Source organism: Thamnophis elegans, chromosome 17 (genome assembly GCF_009769535.1).
Source record: "Thamnophis elegans isolate rThaEle1 chromosome 17, rThaEle1.pri, whole genome shotgun sequence".
In the NCBI taxonomy this organism is placed as follows: Eukaryota; Metazoa; Chordata; class Lepidosauria; order Squamata; family Colubridae; genus Thamnophis; species Thamnophis elegans.
Genome location: NC_045557.1, coordinates 4,170,424 through 4,187,545, shown reverse-complemented (window position 1 = coordinate 4,187,545; position 17,122 = coordinate 4,170,424). Strand labels below are relative to the sequence as shown.

At 45.9% G+C, this 17,122-nt stretch overlaps 2 protein-coding genes across 2 annotated transcripts; one reads left to right on the top strand and one right to left on the bottom strand.

Moving 5' to 3' along the window:
- Positions 1 to 3,608: 3,608 nt before the first annotated feature.
- Positions 3,609 to 4,207, bottom strand: LOC116519914 (elastin-like). The gene is given in 3 exon segments (XM_032234020.1): positions 3,609 to 3,893; positions 3,895 to 4,067; positions 4,070 to 4,207. Coding segments are annotated over 3 exon segments (468 nt in total). The 3' UTR covers positions 3,609 to 3,736.
- A 4,723-nt stretch (positions 4,208 to 8,930) lies between these two features.
- On the top strand, positions 8,931 to 9,404 carry LOC116520115 (elastin-like). The gene has a single exon (XM_032234269.1). The coding sequence runs from the start codon at positions 8,931 to 8,933 to the stop codon at positions 9,402 to 9,404; it is 474 nt and encodes a 157-aa protein (XP_032090160.1).
- The last annotated feature ends 7,718 nt before the right edge of the window (positions 9,405 to 17,122 follow it).

The window sequence follows — 17,122 nt, the reverse complement described above, 5'->3', positions numbered from 1 at the left end:
CATTCCACATTCTATTCTATTCTATTCTATTCTCTATTTCTATTCTTCTGTTCTACTCTACTCTGCTCTGCTCTCCTCTATTCCCTTTTTTTGTATTCTTCTATTCTATTCTATGCTCTATTTCTATTCCATTCTCATTCCATATTCTATTTTACTCTATTCTATTCTATTCTATTCTATTCTATTCTATTCTATTCTATTTTCATTCTTCTGTTCTACTCTCCTCTCCTCTGCTCTCCTCTGCTCTACTCTATTCTCTATTTCTACTCTTCTACTCTATTCTATGCTCTATTTCTATCCTATTCTCAATTTCCATTCTTCTATTCTATTCTGTGCTCTATTTCTATTCCATTCTCATTCCACATTCTATTCTATTCTATTCTATTTTCTATTTCTATTCTTCTGTTCTACTCTACTCTGCTCTGCTCTCCTCTATTCTCTTTTTTTGTATTCCTCTACTCTATTCTATGCTCTATTTCTATTCTATGCTCTATTTCTATTCTTCTATTCTATTCTGTGCTCTATTTCTATTCCATTCTCATTCCACATTCTATTCTATTCTAATCAAATTTCTATTCTATTCCATTAAATTAAGCTTCCAAAGACACTAAGAAGAGTTCAGACGAACCAAGTCAAGGTCCTTCTTAGTCCAACAGTTGGTTTCTCCCAGAGGTCAACCTTTACGGTGATGGCAAAGAGAAGCTTGGAGATGTGTCTCTTTTGTGCCACCAGAGTTCTCCACAGTAGATTGGATGGATGGTTTCCATCCCCTGCAACTAATGTTGAATTTTCAAGACTAATAGCTGATGGTAGGCATCTCCTCCATGGTGGTATCTCATTCACCTTTAAAGCCTATAACGGCCACCACCAGATTACACCATCTTCTCTTGCTCTCTCTGAAGAGGTCTCCTGGGTTTGCCTTTGGGCTGTCCAGAACCTCAACTCATCCAGGCAAAGAGGTATCTGTTGTTAAAGGTGTGGTTGAACCTCTCATCAAAGACAAGGTCTTGGGCAGAAGGTCGGATCCCAAATCATGCAGAGACTCCACTGATCCTCTCTTGCAACAGTGACCTCTGCTGGTTCTTCCCCGTTTGAAGCAAAACTTTGAATAGTTGCCTTGATTTGGAACTATGATAGAAGTAGAATTTATCAATGCTAGAGATATAGTCTATACTCTCCTCAAGATGTGACATTTAGCTAAGTCTTTCCCAGGAGGAAATTTTTCAGAGAGGGGGAAAAATTGGATATGTTGAAAGATTCCATTGTGGGCCCAAAATATTCAGTGTGTCCAGCCTACAAGCCATATTTCCGTTTTGGATTCAGGCCTGCCACAGTTTTGCGCATTTTCTATGGTGGGAAAATGGGAGGGGGGATTGTACGGAGTTAGATGATATGTAGCCATAACAACATTCTTTCTAGAAAGCCAAGGTCATCCGTTGTCTCTGCACCAGGCCGGAACTGGATGCGTGGAAGCTGCCAGCGTGGCAGTGAAAGATTGGAACATGGGATGGACTTGTGGTGTGGGGGCAAGATCTTGAACTTTCAAGTGGGTGGGGAAAACCTGGAAGCTTTCAGATTCGGGTTTTCCCAGCTGTGCCAACATGACTCTCTTAATAAATTGGAACTTTGAGCAATACTTTGCCTCGGACTCTGATTTACTTTTCGATGCTATTTGGAATCCTGACACAGGGAGTGTCTAATCCATTGCATATAATTCTTATTTTTTTTTAAAAAAAAACCATTTATTATTTATTTATTTAGTCAATGAGTCAGTGGAACCTTCTGGGGAATTCCAGAAGATTCCATGAACTGCAGAATGTTCCATTCTTCCTCAAATCCCTGTACATCCAGCATTTCCAACAAGTTTAGCACATCACAAAAAATTGAGCAGGCACTTCATTCAACAATGGCTTCAGATAACTCAGAGTGCAGTTAGATACACAATAACAGAGTTGGAAGGGACCTTGTAGGTCATCTGGTCCAACCCTGCACCATTTTTGACAATCTCTTCTTTAAAGCTTCCAGTAATGAAGCTCCCACAACTTCTGAAGGCAACTTCTGTTCCATGGGTTGATAGTTCTCACTGTCAGAAAATTCCTCCTTATTTCCAGGTTGAATCTCTCCTTGATCAGTTTCCATCCATTCTTTCTTCTTCTAGCCTTCAGGTGCTTTGGAGAATAGCTTGACCCCCTTCCTCCCTGTGGCAGCTCCTCAAGTATTGGAAGATGCTCTCCTGTCTCCCCTGGTCCTTCTCCTCACTAGACTAGCCAGGCCCAGTTCCTGCAACCATTCTTCGTATGTTTCACCTCCAGTCCCCTAATCAGTTCCTTAGTAGAGTCTTCCCATGAAGAAGCTCTGCCCAAATGATTCCTTCTTGCTGAGATGAGGGATCTGGGAAACATGGTCTCCTTGCAAAGTCCAGAGCATATCTCCAGGGAACCAACAACTGAGGAAAGAATTTAAGTGTTAAGCTTTGATAATCAATCCCGGAGAACAGCTAGCAGTAGGACCTTATTCCTGGTGAAACATTTTTACTCTCTTATCATAGTGATTGTCTACAGCATGGGTCGTCAACCTGGTCCCTACCGCCCACTAGTAAAAAGAGCTGAGGTGGCGCAGTGGTTAGGGTGCAGTACTGCAGGCCACTTCAGCTGACTGCTTTCTGCAGTTCAGTGGTTCAAATCTTACCGGCTCAAGGTTGACTCAGCCTTCCATCCTTCCGAGGTGGGTAAAATGAGGACCCAGACTGTGGGGGCGATATGCTGACTCTGTAAACCGCTTAGAGAGGGCTGAAAGCCCTATGAAGCGGTATATAAGTCTAACTGCTATTGCTATATTGCTATAGTGGGCGTTTTGGGATTCCAGGTGGAAGAATTCAAAAAAGAGAATAGAGAGAGCAGAGCAGAGCAGAGTAGAGTAGAACAGAAAAATAGAAAGAGATAGAGATAGAATGTGGAATGAGAATGGAATAGAAATAGAGCACAGAATCGAATAGAAGGATAGAAATAGAGAATAGGATAGAAATAGAGCATAGAATAGAGTAGAAGAATACAAAAAAGAGAATAGAGGAGAGCAGAGGAGAGTAGAGTAGAACAGAAGAATAGAAATAGAATAGATAGAATAGAATAGAATAGAATAGAATAGAATGGAATAGAGTAAAATAGAATATGGAATGAGAATGGAATAGAAATAGAGCATAGAATAGAGTAGAAGAATAGAAATAGAGAATAGAGGAGAGCAGAGGAGAGGAGAGTAGAACAGAAGAAATATAGAATAGAATAGAATAACAGAGTTGGAAGGGACCTTGGAGGTCTTCTAGTCCAACCCCCTGCTTAGGCCCGAAGGCAGACCGGCTTTTGAAGACAAGGGTCTTCAACTTTAATTTAATCCACTCGAACCCCTGCTACCAAGCATGGAGCTCAAAGGACAGAGACATGGGTTCAATTCAAGCACATTTCATTTTATTGGAAGACACAGAGAACTGAAGAGACACACAGGAGCTGGTGAAGGCTTGTTATACTGCATAAGCAAACGGAGCAGGACTTTGAAAGCAAAGATTGGTGGGGGACAAAGGGAAGTCCAACAGAGGTCGTAAGAGGTCTTCCGCGCCAATTTTATCCATCTAGAGACAAACGCAACTGGTTTGTCAAAGATCGATGCAGTCCAGAATGGGGCTCAGATAGGCTCTATCCAATCTTCTCAGATCCGTATTTGGTGGTGGAGAGTCCGGGTGAATTTAACAGGGGAGGTTGCAGGGCAGAGAGCAGAGGCTGCCACGGCGACCGAGACGTCCCAGGTGGCCTCCGTAGAAGCCACCGACGCGTCCGTATCCTCCGAAGCCTCCGGTACCTCCGATACCTCCGGGGGCGCATGGGGTTTGCCTCCGACGGCCACGGCTCACAGCTGGCGGACAGGATGGGGCCGGGGATGACCACGACTGCAGGGGGCTTGATGGTCACCTCGGATGGTGGGATCTGGTTGATGCAGGAGGGGATGACTCCGGCCAGGGTGCCCAGGCTTCCGGAGCTCTCGGCCAAGGCGCCAGCTCCGAGGCCGAAGCCCAACCGCGGCCGTAACCCAAGCCATAGCCAAGACCGCCAAGACCGCCATAGCCCCAACCGAGACCTTTGGAGCCAGATGATCCGAAGCCAACCACTGGGGCGGAGGCGCAAGAGGGCACAGCACAGGAGGGTCCACAATAAGCCATGTCTGGATGGATGGAAGAGCTGTTGGAAGAAGAGAGAAGGAGCATGGGTATTGTGATTCGCACACAGAGGATGAATTGCATCCCAGAAAAAAATAGAAACTTCTCCTGGTGTCATGGAGAGGTGGCCTTCAACAGGACCCCCGTTGAGACTTTCCTCCATAGGTCTAGTTGCCAAGCCTCCAAATATGGATCTCATGACGGTGGAGAGGTGACTATGATGGTCATAAGTCTGAGGATCAACGCACAAGGCCCTTTTTACAGCAACCTGGAATGTTTAGTCTGTCATTGGGTGGATCACAAAGTGGATCCAATTTAGTGGACAGTGACTTCCCACCATGATGGAAAGCCATAGGATGGCTGTCCTCCACACTTTCCCAAATCTGGAAGTTTGGGCTAATATTTGAAAGAAATAGGTAGGTATATTATTCTGAGACCAAGCATGTTTTCTGAAGGCTGCTTTAAGGTCAGAATGAGACATTTATCTAGGAGGAGACAAAATTGTTTCAAATCCTTCCTATTCCTTCCTTGCTTCCTTCCTTCCCTCCCTCCCTCCCTCCCTCCCTCTAATCTTCCTTCTCTGTCTCGTCCATTCCTATATCCTTCCTTTCTTCCCATCCACCTATTTACCTATCTAACCAACTTCCTTCCTTCGCTCCCTCTAATCTTCCTTCTCTCTCCCTCCATTCCTATTCCTTTCTTTCCTTCCCTCTAATCTTTCTTTTCTCTTTCCTCCATTCCCAACCCCTCCATCCCTCCCTTCCCTCCCTCCCTCCCTCCCTCCCTCAATCTTCCTTCTCTCTCCTCCATTCCTATCCCCTTCCTTCCTTCCTTCCTTCCTTCCTTCCCTCCCACCCCAATTCCTGAAGCAAAGAACCGTAACAACGTAGAAAGGCATCTGAGATGCCAGGGACTCACCAGAGAGACTCTGAGAGATGCAGTCAAGAGGAGGAGATGAAGCTGATGGAAGCTCTCAGCACAAGGAGCTCTTTTATACTCTTTCCCTCCCCACCGCTCGCTTAGAAACGCCCCTTTTTGCTCCGGGGTTCCATTCTTGTTTGTGCACCGTGTCATCAAACTTCCCCAAATTACTTTAATAATAGGAAATAACATGAGTTTGAAGACTTAGCATTTTGTCAGTCCCACAAGATGCAGTTGTCACTTTGATCCTTTTCTTTCTTTCTTTCTTTCTTTCTTTCTTTTCTTCTTTCTTCCTTCCTTCCTTCCTTCCTTCCTTCCTTCCTTCTTCCTTCCTTTCTTCCTTTCTTCTTCTCTCCAATGCACTTTTTCTGTAGCCTGGCTGAACACAAAGCAGGGTTCATATTATCCTGTTTATAATTTCAAAATTTCCTTCCATTCAGTTGCTGCTGACAATATTTTGTCCTCGCCTGCGTTGCATCGGGAGCCGTGATAAAGCATCAGTAGATCCAAGGATCTGATCTACTAGCGGTTTTTAGTCAAACTGTCCTTTCAGAAGATAGAGGTCAGATTTTGGAGAGAAAGGGAGAAAAAAGAGAGTGTCAAAGTGAGGGGAAAGGGGGAGATGGAGAGAGGGGAGGGACAGAGAGGGGGAAGAATGGGAGGGGGAAACAAACAGGCTGCTACATGAAGTTTGAAAGCTGTCATGGGGTCCCCCAAAGAAAAACTGAATGGTCACCTCTCAAAGTGATGTAGTAGAACATGTATAGATGACTCTAACAGATAGCAATAGCAATAGCAATAGCAATAGCAGTTAGACTTATATACCGCTTCATAGGGCTTTCAGCCCTCTCTAAGCGGTTTACAGAGTCAGCATACTGCCCCCAACAACAATCCGGGTCCTCATTTTACCCACCTCGGAAGGATGGAAGGCTGAGTCAACCCTGAGCCGGTGAGATTTGAACAGCCGAACTGCTGAACTGCAGTCAGCTGAAGTAGCCTGCAGTGCTGCATTTAACCACTGCGCCACTTCGGCTCACTCTCTCAAGGATCTAGGAGTAGACATCTCAAATGATCTAAGCCCCAGACCTCACAGCATTGCCAAAAAGGCATTAAGAGTTGTTAACCTAATTTTGCGAAACTTCTTCTCCGGGAATATGTATTGCAAACTAGGGCATACAAAACCTTTGCTAGACCAATCCTCAAATACAGCTCATCCATCTGGAATCCACACTGTATATCGGACATTAATACAATTGAGCGAATCCAGAGGTATTTCACGAGAAGACTCCTCCACTCCTCTGCTCACAATAGAATCCCTTATGTCACCAGGCTCGAATTTGGGGCTTGGACAACCTGGAACTACGCGAGATTAAGGTCTAACCTAAGCGTAGTACACAAAATTGTCTGCTACAATGTCCTTACCTGTCAACGACTTCTTCAGCTTCAACCTCAATAATATACGGGCAAACAATCGATACAAATTCAAGGTCAACCGCTTCAAACTCAACTGCAGAAGAAACGACTTCAGGAACAGAGTGGTCAACACCTGGAATGCTCTACCTGACTCTGTTGTTACATCCTCAAACCCCCCAGCTTCATCCTTCAATACTGTGGACCTCACCCCATTCCTAAGAGGTCTGTCAGGGGGGCCTGCATAAGCACACCAGTGTGCCCACCATCCTTGTCTTACCATCCCATCTATTTGTATTCATTTCCTCTGTTCATGTCCTGGTTTATACTTATGCCTGTTATCTTGTCCATGTTTGACAAACAAAATAAATAAATAAATAAATGTATAGAACAACGGTGGGAATATAGGGTCCCTTCCAATTCTCTGGCCCAAGAAAAGAAAGTGGGATTTATCTATCCTGCTAAGCTAATTTTTTTTCAACTAATTTTTTTTGAAGAAACCATCATTATCAGAGCTTGAGATCTTGCGTGCCAACAGCAGTATATGATCTTCACACTGCTTCAAGTGTGCTCTGGAACAGACATGTTTCCATGGCTCCCTGAAAGCTTACTAAAGTTGGGTTGGTCAAAACATTTAGGTTAAGTCAGGGTCGGCAGCTTAAACATTCAAAGAGCCACAAAGTTCCTAACTGGAAGCTCCCCGTTCAATTCTAGAGCCAACCGGAAATCCGGTTTTCTCATCATAGAGTCTACTCCTAGCACGGCATCCTTTTCCCCCTATTTGTCCTAACTGAAAGCCCTATCAATTATGGAGCTGACCGGAAAACCTGCCACTTGCCATTGAGTCTCCTCCCCCCCCCAACTGAAAGCTCCTCTCAAAATTGTGGTGCCGACTGGCAACAGGGAGCCGCAGCAGAGGGATGAAAGAGCCACATGCGGCTCCGGAGCCGCAGGTTGCTGATCCCTGGGTTAGTTATTTCAGAAAGAGGGACCATCATGGAGAAAGTTCAACACGGAGGTACTGGAGTTGGTGATGGGACCTACAGGATGCTTCTCCTTCCAGTCCTCACTGCAGAGTAGAGTCAACCTGGAGCAGGGAACTTGGGTGAAGTAGTTTACAACAAGTCCTTGAGAATACTCATTTTTCTATGTTCCCATTTGCTGGGCAGGTTTAGCGATACCTTCAGGCTCGCAAGCTCTGCACCTTGAAGTCAAAAGTATCCAGGAGTCTCCGTGCTGACCCACAAAAATGTGGCCATTTTCACAGAGTCACTACTGAGGAGAAACCGGCCTTTGATCTTGCCTCCATCTCCACCCCAAGGGTGTTGCTCACTTCCACGATCAGATAAACCAAAACATCTGACTTGCAAACTACAATGGAAGAACAGAAGTAGTAGTAGCTCGTTTGTGGTGATGTGATGATTGCAACCCACAGTGGCGATGTGCCCGTGTTTGTGCTGAGTGGAGTCCTTTTCGTTTCTCTGGAATGCCAGAAAAGCAAATTGTAGGAAGCCAAATGAAACTTCACAAGTGCCAACTTCCTGGGGACGCTGAGAGAATGGTATAAAAGCTCCTTCTGCTCTCGCTGTGCTGCCATCAGCTTCTGGTTGACTCTCCTGTCTTCACTACTTCTCTCCGAAGCAGGTAAGACGATCTACTCAGGGAGAATCCCTCCTGGTTGTGAGCAAACGAGGTAGATCTTCAAGCCAGAATCTGAGATTCTGCAAGGTTTTGGATCTCATCGTAGGCTAGGATGCTTCTGAATGCTTCCGCTTCCAGAACCAGCTTCTGACGTGGCACTTGAGTCAGAATCAAGTCAGAATCTGAGGTTCTTAAAACGATGGACCTCATCAAAGTAGCCTTCTTCTTCTCAGTGTTTCTGCTTTTGAGAAGACTTTTTTTTGGGGGGGGGCTTCCTATTCGATTTTTCTTAGCCAGGTTATAGAACCAGACAGCCTCTGCTTCCTTCTAGAATATCCTCTTTTTTTAACTTCTCACCATTAGCAGAGGAAGCCAGTTGGTTGAGGTACATCACATTGGACTTCATAAACGATTGGGGAGGAGTGAGATGAGAGAAAGCCACGTTTTTAAAGGTTGATATTTCTGCAAGTTTTTCTTCTCCCCTGTAAGAAAGGAAGGATGGGTTTCCAGTTCCGCCTTCCAAAATTCATAGCCCATACTGGTGACCTTCCTGACCATTTGAGGTTGAGGAAGCTTAACTTGAGAAGATCAGTTAGAGGTTATCATTCACTCCAGTCCCACCAAATCAAATCCTATTAAAGCTGCCCTGCTGGTTGATGGAAGAAGCAAGGGATGGGAGGGTAAAAGGGAATGGATGCAATTCTCACAACCTCTCTCTATTTTGTGCAATAGACTCAGTTCACAACTCAACACCATGGTTGACTGTGGACCCTCCTGTGCTGTGCCCTCTTGCGCCTCCGCCCCAGTGGTTGGCTTCGGATCATCTGGCTCCAAAGGTCTCGGTTGGGGCTATGGCGGTCTTGGCGGTCTTGGCTATGGCTTGGGTTACGGCCGCGGTTTGGGCTTCGGCCTCGGAGCTGGCGCCTTGGCCGAGAGCTCCGGAAGCCTGGGCACCCTGGCCGGAGTCATCCCCTCCTGCATCAACCAGATCCCACCATCCGAGGTGACCATCAAGCCCCCTGCAGTCGTGGTCACCATCCCCGGCCCCATCCTGTCCGCCAGCTGTGAGCCCGTGGCCGTCGGAGGCAACACCCCATGCGCCCCCGGAGGTATCGGAGGTACCGGAGGCTTCGGAGGCTACGGACGCGTCGGTGGCTTCTACGGCCACCTGGGACGTCTCGGTCGCCGTGGCAGCCTCTGCTCTCTGCCCTGCAACCTCCCCTGTTAAATTCACCCGGACTCTCCACCACCAAATACGGATCTGAGAAGATTGGATAAAGCCTATCTGAGCCCCATTCTGGACTGCATCGATCTTTGACAAACCAGTTTCGTTTGTCTCTAGATGGATAAAATTGGCGCGGAAGACCTCTTACGACCTCTGTTGGACTTCCATTTGTCCCCCCACCCAATCTTTGCTTTCAAAGTCCTGCTCCCTTTGCTTGTATGCAGTATAACAAGCCTTCAGCAGCTCCTGTGTGTCTCTAAATGTCAGCTCTCTGCGTCTTCCAATAAAATGAAATGTGCTTGAATTGAACCCATGTCTCTGTCTTCCTTTGAGCTCCATGCTTGGTAGCAGGGATTCGAGTGGATTAAAGTTGAAGACCCTTGTCTTCAAAGCCGGTCTGCCTTCGGGCCTAAGCAGGGGGTTGGACTAGAAGACCTCCAAAGTCTCTTCCAACTCTGTTATTCTATTCTATTCTATGTTTCTATTCTTCTGTTCTACTCTCCTCCTCTGCTCTCCTCTATTCTCTATTTCTATTCTTCTACTCTATTCTATGCTCTATTTCTATTCCATTCTCATTCCACATTCTATTTTACTCTATTCTATTCTATTCTATATTTTTATTCTTCTGTTCTACTCTACTCTCCTCTGCTACTCTGCTCTACTCTATTCTCTATTCTATTCTTCTACTCTATTCTATGCTCTATTTCTATCCTATTCTCAATTTCCATTCTTCTATTCTATTCTGTGCTCTATTCTCCATTCTCATTCCACATTCTATTCTATTCTATTCTATTCTATTCTCTATTTCTATTCTTCTGTTCTACTCTACTCTGCTCTGCTCTCCTCTATTCCCTTTTTTTGTATTCCTCTACTATTCTATGCTCTATTTCTATTCTATGCTCTATTTCTATTCTTCTATTCTATTCTGTGCTCTATTTCTATTCCATTCTCATTCCACATTCTATTCTATTCTAATCAAATTTCTATTCTATTCCATTAAATTAAGCTTCCAAAGACACTAAGAAGAGTTCAGACGAACCAAGTCAAGGTCCTTCTTAGTCCAACAGTTGGTTTCTCCCAGAGGTCAACCTTTATGGTGATGGCAAAGAGAAGCTTGGAGATGTGTCTCTTTTGTGCCACCAGAGTTCTCCACAGTAGATTGATGGATGGTTTCCATCCCCTGCAACTAATGTTGAATTTTCAAGACTAATAGCTGATGGTAGGCATCTCCTCCATGGTGGTATCTCATTCACCTTTAAAGCCACATAACAGCCACCACCAGATTACACCATCTTCTCTCTTGCTCTCTCTGAAGAAGTCTCCTAGGTTTGCCTTTGAGCTGCCCAGAACCTCAATCATCCAGGCAAAGGGGTATCTGTTGCGCTTCAGCCTCAGTTGTTAAAGGTGTGGTTGAACCTCTCATCAAAGACAAGGTCTTGGGCAGAAAGTCGGATCCCAAATCATGCAGAGACGCCACTGATCCTCTCTTGCAACAGTGACCTCTGCTGGTTCTTCCCCATTTGAACCAAAACTTTGAATAGTTGCCTTGATTTGGAACTATGATAGAAGTAAAATTTATCAATGCTAGAGATATAGTCTATACTCTCCTCAAGATGCGTCATTTAGCCAAGTCTTCCCCAGGAGGAAATTTTTCAGAGAGGGGAAAAAAATGGATATGTTGAAAGATTCCATTGTGGGCCCAAAATATTCAGAGTGTCCAGCCTACAAGCCATATTTCCGTTTTTGGACTTCAGGCCTGCCACAGTTTTGCGTGCATTTTCTATGGTGGGAAAATGGGAGGGGGATTGTACGGAGTTAGATGATATGTAGCCATAACACATTCTTTCTAGAAAGCCAAGGTCATCCGTTGTCTCTGCACCAGGCCGGAACTGGATGCGTGGAAGCTGCCAGCGTGGCAGTGAAAGATTGGAACATGGGATGGACTTGTGGGTGTGGGGGCAAGATCTTGAACTTTCAAGTGGGTGGGGAAAACCTGGAAGCTTTCAGATTCGGGTTTTCCCAGCTGTGCCAACATGACTCTCTTAATAAATTGGAACTTTGAGCAATACTTTGCCTCGGACTCTGATTTACTTTTCGATGCTATTTGGAATCCTGACACAGGGAGTGTCTAATCCATTGCATATATAATTCTTATTTTTTTAAAAAAAAACAACCATTTATTTATTTATTTATTTAGTCAATGAGTCAGTGGAACCTTCTGGGGAATTCCAGAAGATTCCATGAACTGCAGAATGTTCCATTCTTCCTCAAATCCCTGTACATCCAGCATTTCCAACAAGTTTAGCACATCACAAAAAATTGAGCAGGCACTTCATTCAACAATGGCTTCAGATAACTCAGAGTGCAGTTAGATACACAATAACAGAGTTGGAAGGGACCTTGTAGGTCATCTGGTCCAACCCTGCACCATTTTTGACAATCTCTTCTTTAAAGCTTCCAATGATGAAGCTCCCACAACTTCCAAAGGCAACTTCTGTTCCATGGGTTGATAGTTCTCACTGTCAGAAAAATTCCTCCTTATTTCCAGGTTGAATCTCTCCTTGTTCAGTTTCCATCCATTCTTCCTTCTTCTGCCTTCAGGTGCTTTGGAGAATAGCTTGACCCCCTTCCTCCCTGTGGCAGCTCCTCAAGTATTGGAAGATGCTCTCCTGTCTCCCCTGGTCCTTCTCCTCACTAGACTAGCCAGGCCCAGTTCCTGCAACCATTCTTCGTATGTTTTCACCTCCAGTCCCCTAATCAGTTCCTTAGTAGAGTCTTCCCATGAAGAAGCTCTGCCCAAATGATTCCTTCTTGCTGAGATGAGGGATCTGGGAAACATGGTCTCCTTGCAAAGTCCAGAGCATATCTCCAGGGAACCAACAACTGAGGAAAGAATTTAAGTGTTAAGCTTTGATAATCAATCCCGGAGAACAGCTAGCAGTAGGACCTTATTCCTGGTGAAACATTTTTACTCTCTTATCATAGTGATTGTCTACAGCATGGGTCGTCAACCTGGTCCCTACCGCCCACTAGTAAAAAGAGCTGAGGTGGCGCAGTGGTTAGGGTGCAGTACTGCAGGCCACTTCAGCTGACTGCTATCTGCAGTTCAGTGGTTCTAATCTTACCGGCTCAAGGTTGACTCAGCCTTCCATCCTTCCGAGGTGGGTGAAATGAGGACCCAGACCGTGGGGGCGATATGCTGACTCTGTAAACCGCTTAGAGAGGGCTGAAAGCCCTATGAAGCGGTATATAAGTCTAACTGCTATTGCTATATTGCTATAGTGGGCGTTTTGGGATTCCAGGTAGGGTCTTCGGAGGTTAAAACCTCCTTTTGAGCGAGTGGGCACGCGCGATCACACACATCAATAAACCAACGTGCGCGTGCACGCAAACAAGCAAACACGTGGGAAGAGGAAGGGGAGGAGTGGAAACTGATAGCAGTGACAGGCAGATAAGTTTTGTTATCTTATAAAATAAAGCGGAGCAGAGCAGTCGCAAAATAGGAGAAAGAAAAGTTATAGGCAGGAGAGAATTGTTGTTGGCTAATAATAATAAGTGGGCTAACTAGCTCAGCCTTACTTTTGTACATTGCCCTAAGGAAGGTTAAAAAAAAGGAGATAAAAAGGAAAAGATTAAAAAAAATAACAAAAAAGGGAAGAAAAATAGAGAAAGGGGGATAAAATAAAGGAGGAGAGTAAGCAGTGTTTAGTCTGGCTCATAAATTAAGTTTTGTTATCTTATAAAATAAAAGAAAGAAATAAGTAAAGGAAGAAGAAGGAGAAAATAAAGAAGGGAAAAAGAGATCCTTGATAGTGAAATACTATAAGAAAGGTAAAGAAAAGAAGGCAGGAAAAGGAATTTTGTTTTGATGGTGACGCTTAATAAAAATTGGCACCTAATACAGCATTGTTTTTGGTGTTTGTGAGAAAAGGGAAAAGAGGAGGGGGAAAAAACACTGTGTGGAGTGCAGATCAAAACGTAAGAGTAAAAGTAGTTGTTAAATTGGGAAACAAATTTAGAACCCATGTCTGAAAAAAGGAAATGTGCTCACGTTCCGCACTTGCGCAAAAACTGGTGAGCGGTAAGGAAATTTTTCCATCAAGAAAGATCCTTTAGTGGGCGGTAGGTAGAAAAAGGTTGACTACCACTGGTCTACAGTAAGAATGAATCCCACCATTTCTTTCTATCTTGTGATTTGTTGCTCTGAATAATCACGTCAGACCAGAGTGGCATCTGCAGGCCAACCTCCCTTAAGCTCCCAAGATGAAGAGTTTAGAAATAGCAAAGAGATACCACACGCTGCATTAACAGAATGACACCATAACAGAGTTGGAAGAGACCTGTGAGGTCTTCTAGTCCAACCCCCTGCTGAAGCAAGACTGTAGACCGTTCCAGACAAATACTGTCCAGTCTCTTCTTAAAAACCTCCAGCGATGAAGCACGTACAACTTCTGGAGGAAAACGATTCCACTGATTCAGTGTTCTAACTATCAGGAAAATTCTCCTTATATCTAAGTTGGATCTCTCCTGGATTAGTTTCCATCCGTTGCTTCTTGTCCTGCCTTCAGATGCTTTGGACAACAGGTTGACCCATCGTTATGCCATGCCAACATGAGATGCCCTCCACCTCCATCTTTGAGGAAGGCAAAATTTCTGTTTTTACATTATATATACCCGTGTGTCCTCAGACACAGAAAGGCACGGTGGCACAGTGGTTAGAATGCGGTACTGCAGGCTATTTCTGCTGACTGCTGGCTGACTGCAATTTGGCAGTTCATATCTCACCACGCTCAAAGTTGGCTCAGCCTTCCATCCTTCCAAGGTGGGTCAAATGAGGACCCAGATTGTTGGGGGCAAGAGGCTGACTCTGTAAACCTCTTAGAGAGGGCTTAAAGCATTGCGAAGCGGTATATAAGTCTAAGGGCTATTGCTATTGCTGCAGGAGGTATGATGTTACTTGATTTATCCTTATGGGCATCTTTAGAGGTGAGTAGCCAGATGTTCTATGGGTGTTCAAAGCCTCTTCAGGGAATCAAACTCATTGGCCTTTTGCTTTGGATAACTATATTAAATTTTAGAGGGCACCTAGGTCTGGCAATCTGTACTTGTTACTCTGGGTTTGAGCCCATAAGACATGGTCCATGAACATCTTGACTGTACCTTCCCTTCATGGACCTGAACATGGACCTGTGGAGAATCTATGGTGATCTCCATAAGTTTGCTGACTTGAGACTGAACATCTTATGTTCCTTTGGCCTGTCTTCATAAGACATGTCCTCAAGCCAATCAATCAATCAGAATAGAGTTGGAAGAGACCTTGGAGGTCTTCTAGTCCAACCACCTGCTCAAGCAGGAAGCTCTATCGCAAAGAAGCTTCCATGTCTTCTTGTCACCTTCCCTTGAATCTTCTCCAAACCTTCTCAAAAATAATCGTACTAAATTCCCCAGGTGTGGTGTCATCAAGGCAGAATAGAGGGGCAGGAGAACCAGAATTGTGATAGTCCTTCTAGCAGTTTTGACCAAGATCTGGCCCAGTTGACATGGGTGAATGCAAAGGGCAAACCCAACCAATCTGCTTTACCCACCATTTTGTAGATTTGTAGATTTTATTGTCATTTATAGGCCGCCCTTTTCCCTGAGGGGACTCAGGGCGGCTTACAATTCGTGGGGAAGGAGTGCAAGACAAAACATGATAATATGTGAATAAAATAAAACAATAAAACACAACATTCATTCAGCATTCGGGTGGGGCGGATGAAAATCTTATCCCCAGGCCTGATGGGATAGCCAGATCTTAAGGGCTGCGCGGAAGGTCTGGACGGTGGTGAGGGTACAAATCTCTACGGGGAGATCGTTCCAAAGGGTCGGAGCTGCTACTGAGAAGGCTCTCCTCCGCGTAGTCGCCAGTCGGCACTGACTGGCGGATGGAACTCGGAGGAGGCCCAATCTGTGCGATCTGATGGGTCGAAGGGAGGTAATCGGCAGAAGGCGGTCTCTCAAGTAATCAGACCCACTACCATGGAGGGCTTTATGGATGGTGAGTAGCACCTTGAAGCGCACCCGGAGATCAACAGGTAGCCAGCGCAGCTCGCAGAGGATAGGTGTTTTGGCGAACCGAGGTGCGCCCACTATCACTCGCGCGGCCGCATTCTGGACTAGCTGAAGTCGCCGGATGCTCTTCAAGGGCAGCCCATGTAGAGCACATTGCAGTATTCCAGCCTAAAGATCACAAGGGCTCGAGTGACTGTTGTGAGGGCCTCCCGATTCAGGTAGGGTCGCAACTGGTGCACCATGCGAACCTGGGCAAATGCCCCCCTGGTCACAGCCGACAGATGATGGTCAAAAGACAGCTGTGGGTCCAGGAGGACTCCCAAGTTGCGAACCCTATCTGAGGGGTATAGAATTTGACCCCCCAGCCTGAGTGGTGGAACACTGGCCAAATTATTGGGAGGGAAACACAACAGCCACTCGGTCTTGTCCGGGTTGAGTACCATTTTGTTAGCTCTCATCCAGTTCTTAACGGCCTCAAGACCCTGGCTCATCACGTCCACCGCTTCATTGAGTTGGCACGGGGCGGACAGATACAACTGCGTGTCGTCCGCGTATTGATGGTATTTTATCCCGTGCCTCCGAATGATCTCGCCCAGCGGTTTCATGTATATGTTAAACAGTAGGGGGGATAAGACCGAGCCCTGCGGCACCCCATAAGTTAGGGGCCTCGGGGACGATCTCTGCCCCCCAACCAACACCGACTGCGACCTGTCCGAGAGGTAGGAGGAGAACCACCGTAATACGGTGCCTCCCACTCCCACCCCCGCAGTCGTCGCAGAAGGATACCATGGTCGATGGTATCGAAAGCCGCTGAGAGGTCAAGGAGGACCAGGATGGACGCATGGCCTCCATCCCTGGCTCTCCAGAGATCATCGGTCATGCGACCAAAGCAGTTTCTGTGCTGTAACCAGGTCTGAAGCCGACTGGAAGGGGTCAAGATAACTAGCTTCCTCCAAGGACCGTTGAAGCTGGAAGGCCACCACCTTCTCACAACCTTCCCAACAAAGGGAAGGTTGGAGACTGGACGTAGTTGTTAAAAACGCTGGATCCAAGGATGGTTTCTTCAGGAAGGGTCTCACCACCGCCCGCTTTAAGTGCGGCGGGGAAGTGCCCCTCCCGAAGGGAGGCGGTTACAACCGCCTGGATCCAGCCTCGTGTCACCTCACTGCTGTTGGCAACCAGCCAGGAGGGACACGGGTCCAGTATACAGGTGGAGGCACTCACAGCTCGTATGGCCTTGTCCACATCCCCAGAGCTTATTCATCAGCAGGGGAACCTTGGCCAACCTTCTCTTTCCACCCCTACCCCGCCCAGGCTCTGTGGAGAAGACCTCCACAGCCAGCAAAAGAAGACTCCCACCCACCTTCCAATGACAACCAGGAGAACCACAGGTTTGCAATGCAGAATCACTTTTATTCAAGTGCCAAGAAGGAAGATTAGATAAACCATCAGATTTGCCAAAGCAGTCCAAGCCATCCACGTTTCCTGTTTGAGAAATAATTTTAGAGGGCAGGGAAGAGGCAAGGTCCTAAATGTTCATAGATCTTCTTTCCTTCAGAACTTCATTCAAAACACTTCCCTGGTCAATTTAGCAGGGGGCTCATTTTACAGGAAGGCATGCTACTATCTGCTGAAGGTAGCCAAGAGACAGGCGAAAGAGACTTGTGAAG

What these genes read in the sequence shown, in the direction of transcription:
- LOC116520115 (XM_032234269.1), top strand. Translation starts at nt 8,931, where the DNA reads ATGGTTGACTGTGGACCCTCCTGTGCTGTGCCCTCTTGCGCCTCCGCC.